The sequence below is a fragment of the Poecilia reticulata genome, linkage group LG7, assembly GCF_000633615.1.
Source record: "Poecilia reticulata strain Guanapo linkage group LG7, Guppy_female_1.0+MT, whole genome shotgun sequence".
NCBI lineage: Eukaryota > Metazoa > Chordata > Actinopteri > Cyprinodontiformes > Poeciliidae > Poecilia > Poecilia reticulata.
The window spans coordinates 30,789,107-30,801,978 of record NC_024337.1 but is presented as its reverse complement, the minus strand read 5'-3'; the positions used below and the strand labels follow the sequence as shown (position 1 = coordinate 30,801,978).

Here is a 12,872-nt window from a genome sequence, read left to right as displayed (position 1 = left end):
TTCTTTCTTTCTTTCTTTCTTTCTTTCTTTCTTTCTTTCTTTCTTTCTTTCTTTCTTTCTTTCTTTCTTTCTTTCTTTCTTTCTTTCTTTCTTTCCTATGGAAAGTTTTTGTTTGTCTTAGAGGGAATGGAAAGAGATGGGAAGCTCATGAACAAACTGTTTAGTTTTTGCATTTTGCACATAAGTTGGTGTTGCATTTTATATCCTAAAGAAAAAAGTATAAATCTTCAGATATCTCACTAATGACTGGAGTTCAAAGGCAAAATGTATTTTACTTGGCATAATTTCCAGTGATGATGATGGAGCTTTAGCCACTCAGTCTGTTGAAAACAATGTTGGTGTTTCCACCTCTAAACAAGGCAAAACTGATGGTGGAGGAGCAGAAACGGTGGCGACAGCATCAGGGTAGGAACAGGGATAAACCTGAGAAGATGTAGATGTAATTTTTTTAATTTAGCTCAATCCAGAGCTTTAGAAGGGCGCATCATGACGACTGTAGGTCAGTGGTACAATGGGAACGTTGAGATGTTGGAACTCCACATGGTTTTCCTGGGAAATCATGCAATTCATTGCAAAAGGGCTTTACCAAAACTTTACTTATATTTAAATTTTTTAGGTTCTCATTCTCAACACATTTATTTTTATATCATTAAAATACATATTGTGTGATGCAGAATAGCTTAGTCTAGGCTAACTTAGTGAAAGAAGGCCTGTTTTTGCTGAATTATTATTTTAATCTCAGCTCCAGCAGAAGCTGAAGGAGAGACTGCAGAGATCAGCCGGAGGTGGATGAAGCAGCCGGATGGAAACATCTTCTACCAGGAGAAACAGGACGACCAAAACTGAAACGTAGAGTTCAGTGATGGATCAGCATCGCCCAAATCTTCCTGAGCAAATAAAATATTATCAATATTTAACGTTTTTTAGTATAAACAGCCATGGGATTTTTAGTAGAGCTTATAGTTTAAACTGAATTCACTTTGTTGGAAGCAAATTAGGTGAAAAGGCAGAAATTACATCTTTGTTTCATTATAGCCCAGTTTGTTCAACAGTTAATATGAATAATGTGTTTAATCCAAATATGTCTGAAATTTTCATGTATCCTGCAGCTTTTGATGCCTTTTCTTTAAAATATAGATTTAAAAAATTTAATCTATGTCAGCTTAAACTTAAACAAATAGAAATGTTGGAAATTCAATCAAAAATACAAAAAAACTACAAGTATTAATTGTTAGGAATACAAATGAGAATAGAAATGTGAAAATTGTTTAAAAAATAACTAAATAAATAGAAAAAGAAAGGTTTTTTTTGTATGTGTGTCATAAATAAAATAGTTTTCCACTTATTCCATACTATAGTTTATAGCTCAAAGTTTATGTCTGGAGGTAAACTTTACCAGCATTTGGAAACGTTGCTGTAAAAAGCTCTTTAAATGTTGAACACACTTTAAACATCTCCACACATCTCCGCTTTAGGCTTTTCAGATAACTTAAAATATAAAGCAAATCATCCAAAGAAGTCAAAGCGGTTCATTGGCCTTCTGGAGACTCCAAATCTGTAAATGGCTGAAAGTTCTACGATCTACGAGGTTACGTGAACGCATCTTGATAACACGTCACGTGGTCGTTCTGTTACTATGGATACAGAGAACCAGCGATCCTGTTTTAACAGGTTTAGTTATTGTTTCTGGTTTAAAATCGCTTATTTCTTTGCTTTAAAAACGACTCCGACTCCATTTAGATCAGGTGAGTAAATGTTTGTTCTGTTTTCTGTGGACTGACCTGTTTAATCCGTCGACTCTAACTAATGTCACCGCTATAAACTGKTTTTTATTTAGCGGTTAAAGTTAACCACAGTTAGCACCTTTAGCTTCGGTCTGTTGCCTAGCAACGTTCAGGGTTTTCATTGTGCTGCTGCTCTCTCYCTTTTCACTCTGACCTCATGCCGCCTTCAGCCTGTAAAGGTTACTATTATCMTTTTTATTACTTGGTGGAAAATAGCTACATACATTTATGCAAGACAATTTTTTTTACAAATTAAATTATTAATGCCTCCTGAATCCAGTTCCTGGCAACAGTAGCTATTCTTGCACAATATATAAATGTTTGAAACAGGTCTGAAATGGGTGCTGCACAGTGGCGCAGTTGGTAGMGCTGTTGCCTTGCAGCAAGAAGGTCCTGGGTTCAATTCCCAGCCCGGGATCTTTCTGCATGGAGTTTGCATGTTCTCCCTGTGCATGGTGGGTTCCCTCTGGGTGCCCTGGCTTCCTCCCACAGCCCACAACACCCTGTCCAGGGTGACCCTGCTGGACAGGGTGACCACCAGGGTCACCCTGTCCAGCAGGGTCACCCCAAGTGCATAGAAAATGGATGGATGCTTGAAATAAATCAAATTCATGTATAACATTTCTGGATGACTAATTGTTCCAGTAATTATTGAGATAAACAATAATTTAGCTGTTTTGAGATTATTTTCAAGTAAWATAAAGACAACAGTCCTAATCCGCCCTCTTAAAGACTAACAAACTTTAATTTAGTAAAATAAAAACAACAAAACATCCATCCATCCATTTTCTTACACCCTTGTCCCTCAGTGGGGTTGGGAGGGTTGCTGATGCCCATTTCCAGCTGGCGTGCCGGGCGAGAGGCAGGGTCACCTGGACAGGTCGCCAGTCTGTCGCAGGGCAACACAGAGACACACAACCACACACACACACTCACACCTAGGGACAATTTAGAGAGGCCAATTAACCTGACAGTCATGTTTTTGGACTGTGGGAGGAAACCGGAGTACCTGGAGAAAACCCACCATGCACAGGGAGAACATGGAGACTCCATGCAGAAAGACCGGGGCTGGGAATCGAACCCAGAACCTTCTTCCTGCAAGGCAACAGCTCTACCAGCTGCACCACTGTGCAGCCCAACAAAACATTGGAACTAGAAAACATTTTAAATATCCAAATAAAACATGACACCCAAAACAAAMATTTTAAAATACACACAACTGAAACCATCACAATTCATTTCATAAAATGGATTATGAAGTTTCTGAAAACAGGAGATATTAATCACCAGAACTGAAATKATTGAGCTTATTTTTATTCATCATGCCATTAATTGACTGTTTGCTTATTGCAACAGGCTCTCAGGAAAAGCTTTAAAACTTCCTTTTTCACATCTTTGCTCTACTTTCTGTTGATCTCTAATAAAATTCAGATAAAAACAACAAAGTTCGTGGTTGTAAAGAGCAGATTCACAGACGGAAACAACCTGCTATGTGTTTTTAATTTATTTTAAAAATAAAAGATTTTCTTCAGGTTCTGCTTCACCAACCGCTTCACAGCGTCTGCAGGGAGCGAACGCAGCATAAATCCATGTTTACTGTTCCAGAGGAAAATGGAGGCCGGAGGGAAGTTTGTATTTGACGATGAATTTCAAGAGATGGAGAAGAAGGTAACCTTTTCCGAGGAGTCGGAGGAAGAGGAGGAGGAAGACGTGATCGACGATCCGTTCATGTGAGCAACTCAAGCAGCAGCAGCCTGCAGACAGCAGAGGAGGGTGGAGATAATGAGCAGAACGTGTTTATTCCTGAAGCTGCAGAAGATGTTCAGGGTTACAGACAACAGGCAGAGAAATCTGCTGCAGCTTTTCTTTAGGTTTCATCAACGTATCACATTTTCATGATGAAAATGTTTGAGCTTCTTAAAGATACCAATCAATCCGTTTATTCACTCAGTTTAACAAATTAGTTAACTTTAATTAACAGATTACCTGAGAGAAAAGGGAGCAGGAAGAAGAGAAATCTCTTACAATCTTTCCCCTTTTGAATAATTACAAGCTTAATGTTCAGGACCCTGTGCTTTACATGACCATGAGCTGGAAGCAGCAGGTCATTCTCCTCTTTGTTGATCAGTGTTAATCGTTTTTGTCTCATAAAATGTTCTGAACTGATTTATTGGTAGAGCATTTTTCCCATAATTTTGCTGAAATGCACATTTATTTCAAAGTAGTACCCTTAGTTTTACTTTTGACTTTATACTTTCAAACTGTTATTTCTGCCACTTGAACTGAAGTCGAAGTTGTTTTGTAAATAAATTGGCAATTATCTCTTTCTAGCTTTAAGTATCACTGATGGCATTTTGAATGAACCAAGTCCATTAGATTGTACAGGATCAGAAATGCTGCGTTGTTCCCTCCTCTGTCAAAAACATGTTATGAGGTGAGTGAGAGTCGCCCCCTGCTGTCCGTCTGCAGCCCTGAATCCTACAAGACCAACTCTCAAAAGGAGGAGCACCTGCTGGAGATCGCAGAAAACTTCCAGCGTCAGTATTTGCTGCTGCATCCTGACCGTAAACCTCTGCTGCTCTACCCGGTCAATGAATGTGGAGTCAGGGTAACAAGCGGTTACTGGTTACCAGTTAAAATCTGCTGCCACCATTAAACCATCTGAGCCCCACAATTGTCTCTGTCCTGTCCCGTCCAGAAGTTTGTGTCCACCACTCTCCGTTCCACAGAGACCGGCCTGTGGGAGCTCCAGAGCTGGCAGGAGTGTTCCTCACTGGTGGCCGACTTCCTGTCCCTGGAGCTGCTGGAGCAGTCCACACAGGTGGTCAGTATGGCAGCACACACACACACACACACACACACACACACACAGACGCCTGGTAAAGATAAGTGGACACGTTAAATGTCTTGTGGACAGGCTAAATGTCCCCCTACGATGAAATGATGGACAGATAGTTTTGTCCATCATGTCTCTCGTTAAGCTTTCTGTTTAAGGGTATGTCTGACTGCTGACCCGTTAGTCAGAGCGTTAGATCAGGACCACACGTCCATGTCCTCAGTGTGTGTCTGACCRCGCKGCTGTGGACCGGGCCCTGCAGCCCGTCGAGCTGTTCTCCCCCACAGCGGTGCTGCGCAGCCAGAAGGCCACCAGCTTCGAGTCGTCCACCCTGCTCTGCAGCCTGCTGCTGGGCCTCAACTACGACGCCTACGTCGTCAGCGGCTACGCGGCCAGGGAGATGTGTCTGCTGGACCTCAGAATGCAGCAGTGCCCCCTGCTGGACACCACGGCTAAGGCAGGTCTGCCTCACACACACACCGCTCAGACTCCAAGGTTTCTGAGTGGATTTGTGTCTGCAGAGCGACCAAGGCGAAACCTCGGACCAGCCGCAGAAGAAGTACGGAGTGAAGTGTTCGATGGAGCTGAGGAGCCGTTTCCTGTTAGATCAGGAGAAGAAGAGGCTGGACGCCGAGGCTGCTGCGATTCTGGAGAAGGAGCTGCAGGAGGTAAAATGTTCCAGCTCACCTCAGAACCAGATAACTAAAGGTTCAACGCTGTGGAATCTCATAGTGTGAACAGATTCCAGGTAAAACAGATAACAGCTAATAATTAATAATAAAATTCATCAGGCTGAGCAGAAATCCGTCCCRTCRGATGTTTRCGGTCTAAATCTGATGTTCAGGTWTAATATTATTCTGCAGGACTGACCGGTTCCCCAGAGGGTCCAGATCATCCTGCTCCAGCAGCAGAGAGGCAGACACAGACTCATGAGGCCTGCYGAGGGTCCAGACCCTCACCTTAGCGCTGTCAATCACCCCCCAGTGTGGCGCTGCTCTCTGCTACGCTGCAGCTAGCACAGCATGTAATGAATGCTAAGGCTAGTTAGCATGGCCACCGATGACGGCCAATAAATTAATATGGAAATATTAATTTACTCAAGGTCAAGATAATATGAGGATCTCACACGGACCGGAATCCGAGTTSTAATTCACAAGTTCACATTTCTACTGATTCAAATGTCATTTGAGTTAAAGGAAGAAATTTCTTCTTTCAAAACATGTTGTACTAAAGTAGAGCAAGATTCACGCGTCAGCAGGGACAACCTCMGTATTAGACATAACACGGTTGTAGTGGTGAATGAGGTGCATTGTTGGATGTTAKGTTTTTGTTGCATCTCAAAATGCAACAAAAATGCTGCTAAATGTGCCACTAGCACATTTAGCAGCAAGTACATATGKTTGATTGGCAGCGCTAAGCCCCTCCTGCTGGCTCTGATTGGTTGTTTTTGGTGCATGGCAGTAGCAGCTCAGGGTCGAGGTGGAGATCGATCCTTTCACAGATTATCTGTCATAAACTGTCACAACATGGTGACAGGTTTTGTAAACTTGCATACTGCACCTTTAAATGCAAAACGTATTTTGTTAGTTTTTGCTTAGTTCCTGCTCTGTGTTATTCTCTCAGCTATGGCCTTTTTAGAGTCTGAATACTCCAGTTAATGATTCATTTATGAATTAATTAGCTGACGATTATTTGAATAATCTACTAATCMCGATGAATGGGATTAATCGATTGATCTCTAGTCCAGTCCTTCTCTCCATCCATCTACCTCATCACCTGTCTCTTTCCRTGAGCAGGAACAGAGAACCAATCTTCCAGATCCCCTGCAAGGTTTCCGGGTCCACTCCTGGGTTCTGGTTCTGTCGGGTCGGCGCAGCATCGAGGAGAACTTCTTCATCGACCCTCTGACCGGCTGCAGCTATCCGACCGTACACAACAGCTTCCAAGGCATCGAGAGCCTGTGGAACCCCTTCAACTACTACGTCAACCGGCAGGACTGCAGCCACGGCTGCAAGGCGGGTCCACCCAGCGCCAGACAGAACCGGCCCAGGTCACCCGCCAGCACTCTTACCAGACTCCCTCTGCTGTGAGCAGGACATGAAGTTTGACCTGGAGAACTCCACCGAGTGGGAGCCCGTCCTCCATGACGGCGTCAGCCAGCAGCAGCTGATCCAGGCCGTCAACCGCAGGATGGAGAACCGCTTCATCGGACGACCTGCCAGCGAGCTGGAGGTCAGAACCACACCTGTCTGTCTGTCTGTCTGTCTGTCTGTCTGTCTGTCTGTCCAAGAAGTAAAGTAATCCATTACTTTTTATTTTTAAAAGTAATTAGTTACTTTAATACTCACTTTACTTAGTTACATTTCAAAACAATGATGCAGCACCTGAATAATGGTATAAATACGCCTGATTCCATTTCTTCTGCTTTTTCCATCATAGAAAACTTAATCAAATGAAAACATCTCTTTTAAAACTTTTTTTGTTTTTTTAAATTCAAATTCAAAAATACTTTATTGATCCCAAAAATATTACATCACCAAAAATAGAGCCATCGTCTGAAGAATTGTGTTGAATATTTAAGCCTGATTCCTTCACATTCAGCCTGGAGGGAGGCAAGTGAAGCCTGGTGGCCTGCCAGGCTTAACACCTGCTTGTTACTGGAGCAAAGTAATGAGATTGCAGCAACGCGTTGCTTCACTGCTGTTCATCCATTAATTGTGAATCGTTATCTTGAAGGAAGATTTTCCCAAGAAGTTTTTCCTGATGAGATCTTGGGTCAGCAGGATCAACATCACAAGGAAAGGTAAAACCGTGAAGCAGGTTGTTGACCTTCACCTGTCCTGTGATTCGCCCAACACCTGTCCCTCTGCCCCTCAGAGCTGGAGACGAGGTTTCCTGGAGGGAAGAAGGAGACCCGCTACAGAAAAGCATTGCTGGAGCGGTTTTCATCCACTGTGACCAACGACGGCCTCACCTCCAGATTAACGACGTACCAAGACCTGAGCTGTGAGACTCTGTCAGAGACGGTTCCCTTTGTCCCATCYGCCATCRCCTCTGATCCTGCGTCTGTTTATGTTAAAGGCACACAGGTCACCGGGGTCAAAGAGTGGTACAAGCACAGGAGTGACAACCTGGAGGAGAGAGAGTTCAACCAGCTGGAGAACTGCACCACCGAGCGCTTCAAATCCGGACGAACTTTCGACCTTTTATGTAAGCCGACTGCTGAGCGCAGCAACCCGGAGGAGCTCACCAGCTGCAGCTGGCTGCTTGTTTAACCCGGAGAAAACAATATCCTGGTGSAAACCAAGCAGGRCAGAGCAAAATGAAACAGAACAAAATTAGAAAATATCTCCCCTTTCTGCATGTTTCCCTGCTTAAAGCATTCTTAGCTCTCTGAAACTCTTCCTCAGGTCTGCTARCATTTTGTCAGGTCAGGASCTCTGTTACAGCCTGAGGTGCKTTATGGGTAACTTTTATCCCACCAACGGAAAATACTGAGAAAAATGTGAGAATTTCCCTAAAGCCTCGTCACTGTGAGCTCCTTTTAGCCTGAGGAGATCTGTGGTGAACTTCAGTCTGATCTTCAAGATCAGATGAAGGCTTCATATGTTTGCCTGGACTGACATGAACAGCAGCAGCCAGAGCAGAGGACACAAAAACTATCCATCCATCCATTTTCCTGCACCCTTGTCCCTCAGTGGGGTCGGGAGGGTTGCTGGTGCCTCTCTAGCTAGAGTGCCGGGCGAGAGGCGGGGTCACCCTGGACAGGTCACCAGTCTGTCGCAGGGCAACACAGAAACACACAACCATGCACACACACACTCACACCTAGGGGCAATTTGGAGAGACCAATTAACCTGACAGTCATGTTTTTGGACTTTGGGAGGAAACCGGAGTACCTGGAGAAAACCCACCATGCACAGGGAGAACATGCAGAACCCAGAACCTTCTTGCTGCAAGGCAACAGCTCTACCAACTGCACCACTGTGCAGCCCGACACAAAAACTACATCCAAGCAAATGTAAAAATTACTCAAGTAAAAAAGTTCTGGTAAAAACGATACACAAGTAGTGACTGATCACATTATCAGTCATTTAATGTTTAGAAATTACATCATTATTTTGACAAAAATGCTAAGTCAAGTGGAAATGTTGGTATTTTAGGGACCAAAAGGACAATAATTCATAACAAAAAAATTACAGAATCAGGTCAAAGAAAATATTTCCAAATCAGTTTCTTTCTATATAAAACTTGTGAGACGTTCATAAAACCTGCAGCTTGTCTTTGTTTTTCATTCGAGGGACGAATTTTATTCAAGTAAGAGTAGAGATACTTCATAATAAATTACTCAAGCAAAAGGACATCGTAGTAAAAATACTCCAAAAAGTACATTTTTTAAAAAAGTTACTCAAGTAAAAGTAACTGAGTAAATGTAGCTAGTTACTGCTGAACAGAAGGTTTCTTTAGCCTGATGTTCTGCTCTTATGGTCCTGTAAGTGACTGTAATGCTGGTGTCCGTCGCTCTGGTCAGTTCACGCCTGGAAGCCAGTGGAYTCTGGGACTGAGCGAGAGATGAGGTTCCACCGCCCCGAACAGGACGGCCTGGAGCGGATCGTGGTGTCGCCACAMGCAATAGAGCAATCCTTCAAGCACCGAGACGACTTCCTGTACTTGAGACAGATTTTTTTCCGTGAGGGCGGGATGATTCCCCCTCCGTATTCTGCGGAGGACGGCCAGGAGACCACCCTGGAGAATCTCAATGTGCTGGTAAGAGATAAACTGATGCTGGACAATATGCACTGACGGTTCAAATAGATGTGTAATCTTAAAGTTAACGACCAAACGGTTGGGAGCGTTTCCATGGTTTTGCACCCCGGCTCTTGTTCTTTTGTGTGTTTCAGAAAGTGGTGGAGCGTTTCCATAGGGATCCCTCCAAACCGGTCAGCGAAGACGTGGCCCAGCGGGTGTTTCTGGTGCCGGAGATGAAGACCGAGTTGCTCTATCACCTCATGGACCACCGCACTATCCCTTCCAGGAAGAGCCTCAAAAGAATAGAAGATGATGAGCCAATCACAGACAGCATGTTCTCCATCTTCTTGGTACGGCTGAATCTGCAGCTGAGGCCGTTTCTCAGACCTCTTCCTGTCTGAACGTCACTGAACGCAAATCTCATTTCAGCAGAAAGACAGACAAGCATGACCCACCGYAGGTTTAACATCTGCATTAGGAGGTGTTTTCACTATCTGCAGGTTTTYCCTGTTAACATGAGAAGTTTCTGCRCCTCCATCATAAGTTTCACTCTTGATGCTTCACAAATTGTTTTGCAGTGTTGCACTTCTTCTTAATCTCCCATAAAATGAGATTATAATGCAACTAAAAGTGGTCTGGTGCTTAAAAAACATAAAAATAAAGTACAAACACACTGACATAAAAACAGGATCCTCATTAGGACAAAATTAAAAGATAATGTAATCTAATGTAATGACCCACAGTGGCGTGTGTGTCTCTTTCCAGGACAGGCCTCTCCTCATCCTTTGAATCAGAGAGTTCACATTTACACAAGTCACCCGATACGCACAGTTCAGATTTAGCTTCTGTTTTTTCTGAATCCTGTGCATCGTTTCYAAACACCATGTGCAGATTCTCATTCACAGCGTGAAAAAYACACTTTGCATTTGAGCTTCAGACTAAAAAATATGACTTTCCTTTTGTTTGGCAGCCAGTCTGTTAGATTTGGAGTTTGTTCTTCTGTCCTGGTGGGATGTCGGTTCTGTGGGGAAGCCCAGCACACACAGACGGTCCAGAACACCAGAGAGCGAGTATGCTGGACTGACTGATGAAAGCATTTGTTTTATTAGTGAATCTCTGTGTGTGTGTGTGTGTGTGTGTGTGTGTGTGTGTGTGTGTGCGTGTGCGTGTGCGTGTGCGTGTGCGTGTGTTCAGGTGGACCAGGCTGAGGAGCCGCCTGGGCCCCTGACCTGGTACAGGTTGGTGAAGTACCTGATCAGCGAAGAGGAGAACATCGCCCTCCAAATCAAAGCATCTCTGGTGGAGGTACTGCGTCCCTCAGCTGGATCACATCAGATCTTCTGTCCTTCTGCTTTTCTTTGCTAAGACTCGGCTCTTTCACAGTCCAAAGAAAAGCTCAGACTGTTGACGTGTTGATTAGTACCACATGATGACAATAAATCTGACTAACATAAAGAGCTGCTCTGTGCAGTTGAGCCCCCTAAGGTGGAGACGCCTCTCCAAACAGAAACATCATTTCTCTTTTTACTTCTTTAAAAATGAAGATAATTCATTTAAAAATGAAGATAATTCATTTTTAATTTAGTTACTGTAGGATTTCTCTTTGGTAAAAGGCCATGATCCGTTTCTCCCGCTATGCAAATTTGTTTTAGTTGTATTTACCCAGAATGCCCTGCACTGTAGTCCACTTCCTGCTTTTGGAACGGTCTCCACACATACATTCAAACCAGAGTCGACTGCAAACGAACCGAACCCAGACCAACGTTTGTAGAGTTGGCTCTCTTGGTCCAAATCAGAGTTTGATTTTCACACCTCCACAACCGAACCGGACCTCCTGGGCAAACGGACTGGAGTTGGATGAAAGCGCACTAAGCAGGGCTGGTGTGAACGCACCCTAAGTGAACATCGTTTTGGTGATTGGTTGAAAGATTGAGATGGTTCAGTTAAAGTAAGACACATAGAAATAACACAGACAGCTCAGCCATCTTGCTGCTACGCTCTCCTAGCTCGCTGCATAGCGCCGCTCTTCACGACGCAGCCGAGGATCTTCACACTGTCGTAGGAACTGGTGCCAGTTTTACTGTGGATGGTGTGAAACCAATGAAACTCCATCTCCTCCAGCCAACGAGCTGCTCTGGTCAATGCTGATGTTTACCCAACGTTTAAGTTCAGTAAAGCTCTGAGAGTTTTAGATTGAATCTGACTTTACCTGATGTGAGCAGATGGAGACCATCGTGGAATGCAGGAAGCAGGAGGAGAAGGAGCTGGAGGTGTTCTCCTCCCCACTGGAGGAGGTTATGGCCTGCAGGGAGAAATGGGAGGAGGTAGAGGCGAAGTCCACCCAGACAGCAGGTCAGTCCTGTTCGTGACGCCATGAGTGATTCATGTCTGTTGCTGCAGGAGCTCACGTCCAAAGAGGAGGCCCTTATCCTCCATCGGCTGGGAATGGACGTCATGGTGCCGTACCTGGCCCGGCTCGGGAACTCAGAGTCTCTCACTCCAGAGGAGGCCACCTCCTTCTGCCACGGCTGCTCTGAGGCATTCAAAGAAAAACTGAGGAGGCATACCGACTTCCTGGAGAGGAACTTAGAAACGGTGCGGCAGAGCTCCGCCTGCAGGCCAACACCTGTCTGTTTACACCAGGGGTCCCCAAAGTGGGTCCTGGAGGCCCGGCATCCCGCATGTTTAGTTCTCTCCCTGGTTTAACACCCCTGGATCAAATGACGGCTCATTAGAGGCCTAAGAGGAACATTGACAAGCTGAAAAGGTTGTTACTGCCACCAGGGAGAGAATAAAACATGCAGGATGCCGATGTCCCCACTTCGGGGACCCCTGGTTCACACTAAAACACYGCTCCACCAATGCTCCTCCATCCATGTGTGTTCAGGTGATYGAGACCCAAGCAGAGGAGAATGACAGCAGGAGCCACTCGCACGACCCCATCATGAGCCAGGAGGAGGCGGAGCTCGCCTGTCACCTGTGCTGGGATAAAAAGTTTCACATATCTGCTGCCCAGAGGCGCCTCGACAGGTAAACACACACGCCATTTAAAGTGGAACCAATCTGGATGTGAAAGCATCGCCTTTAGTGGAATTGTTTCAGGCAAACTCTGAAATACATCTACCAAAGTGGGCGGAGCCAATTGACACTGAGGGGCGTGGCCAGGTGTTAGGATGAGCAGAGAGGGTTAAGCTGAGAGCGACTTTTCAGATCCTCTAGCGACAACATGAAGCGCCGGCCGCTGTGCAGTGATGGTCCTGACTGAGTCCCACTGCCTACACACTGCAGACAGTCGGCCGGCAGCAACCTGGCGATTCCTGCAGAGTGACGCATCACACAGCATAAAACATCTTTAAAGGTTGTGGATTAATAATAAAAAATCATCACAGCATCAAAGGAACGCTGAAATCAACAAGATTAGAACTGCAGGGTTTGGGAACGCTTGGACCAGAGCCTGTAGGAGCCTGCTGAGCCGTGTGTGTGTGTGTGTGTGTGTGTGTGTG

The 12,872-nt window shown here is 44.8% G+C and overlaps 1 protein-coding gene across 4 annotated transcripts in view; it reads left to right on the top strand.

Moving 5' to 3' along the window:
* Nucleotides 1-1,636: 1,636 nt before the first annotated feature.
* ccdc135 (coiled-coil domain containing 135) overlaps nt 1,637-12,872 on the top strand; it is an 11,671-nt gene continuing 435 nt past the window's right edge. Inside the window, exons 1-17 of one of the 4 annotated variants that reach the window (XM_008414931.1) lie at nt 1,637-1,745; nt 3,390-3,514; nt 4,254-4,392; nt 4,483-4,608; nt 4,883-5,077; nt 5,142-5,288; nt 6,417-6,635; nt 6,715-6,852; nt 7,357-7,423; nt 7,498-7,626; nt 7,702-7,830; nt 9,152-9,387; nt 9,522-9,719; nt 10,564-10,674; nt 11,592-11,693; nt 11,770-11,964; nt 12,257-12,399. In XM_008414931.1, the coding sequence (XP_008413153.1) occupies nt 3,396-3,514; nt 4,254-4,392; nt 4,483-4,608; nt 4,883-5,077; nt 5,142-5,288; nt 6,417-6,635; nt 6,715-6,852; nt 7,357-7,423; nt 7,498-7,626; nt 7,702-7,830; nt 9,152-9,387; nt 9,522-9,719; nt 10,564-10,674; nt 11,592-11,693; nt 11,770-11,964; nt 12,257-12,399 (2,393 nt within the window). In that variant the 5' untranslated portion in view covers nt 1,637-1,745; nt 3,390-3,395. Of the gene's footprint in view, nt 1,746-3,389; nt 3,515-4,253; nt 4,393-4,482; nt 4,609-4,843; nt 5,082-5,141; nt 5,289-6,416; nt 6,636-6,714; nt 6,853-7,356; nt 7,424-7,497; nt 7,627-7,701; nt 7,831-9,151; nt 9,388-9,521; nt 9,720-10,563; nt 10,675-11,591; nt 11,694-11,769; nt 11,965-12,256; nt 12,400-12,872 lie in introns of those variants that run through there. The other 3 variants (XM_008414929.1, XM_017305882.1, XM_008414932.2) reach the window with 3 other exon arrangements.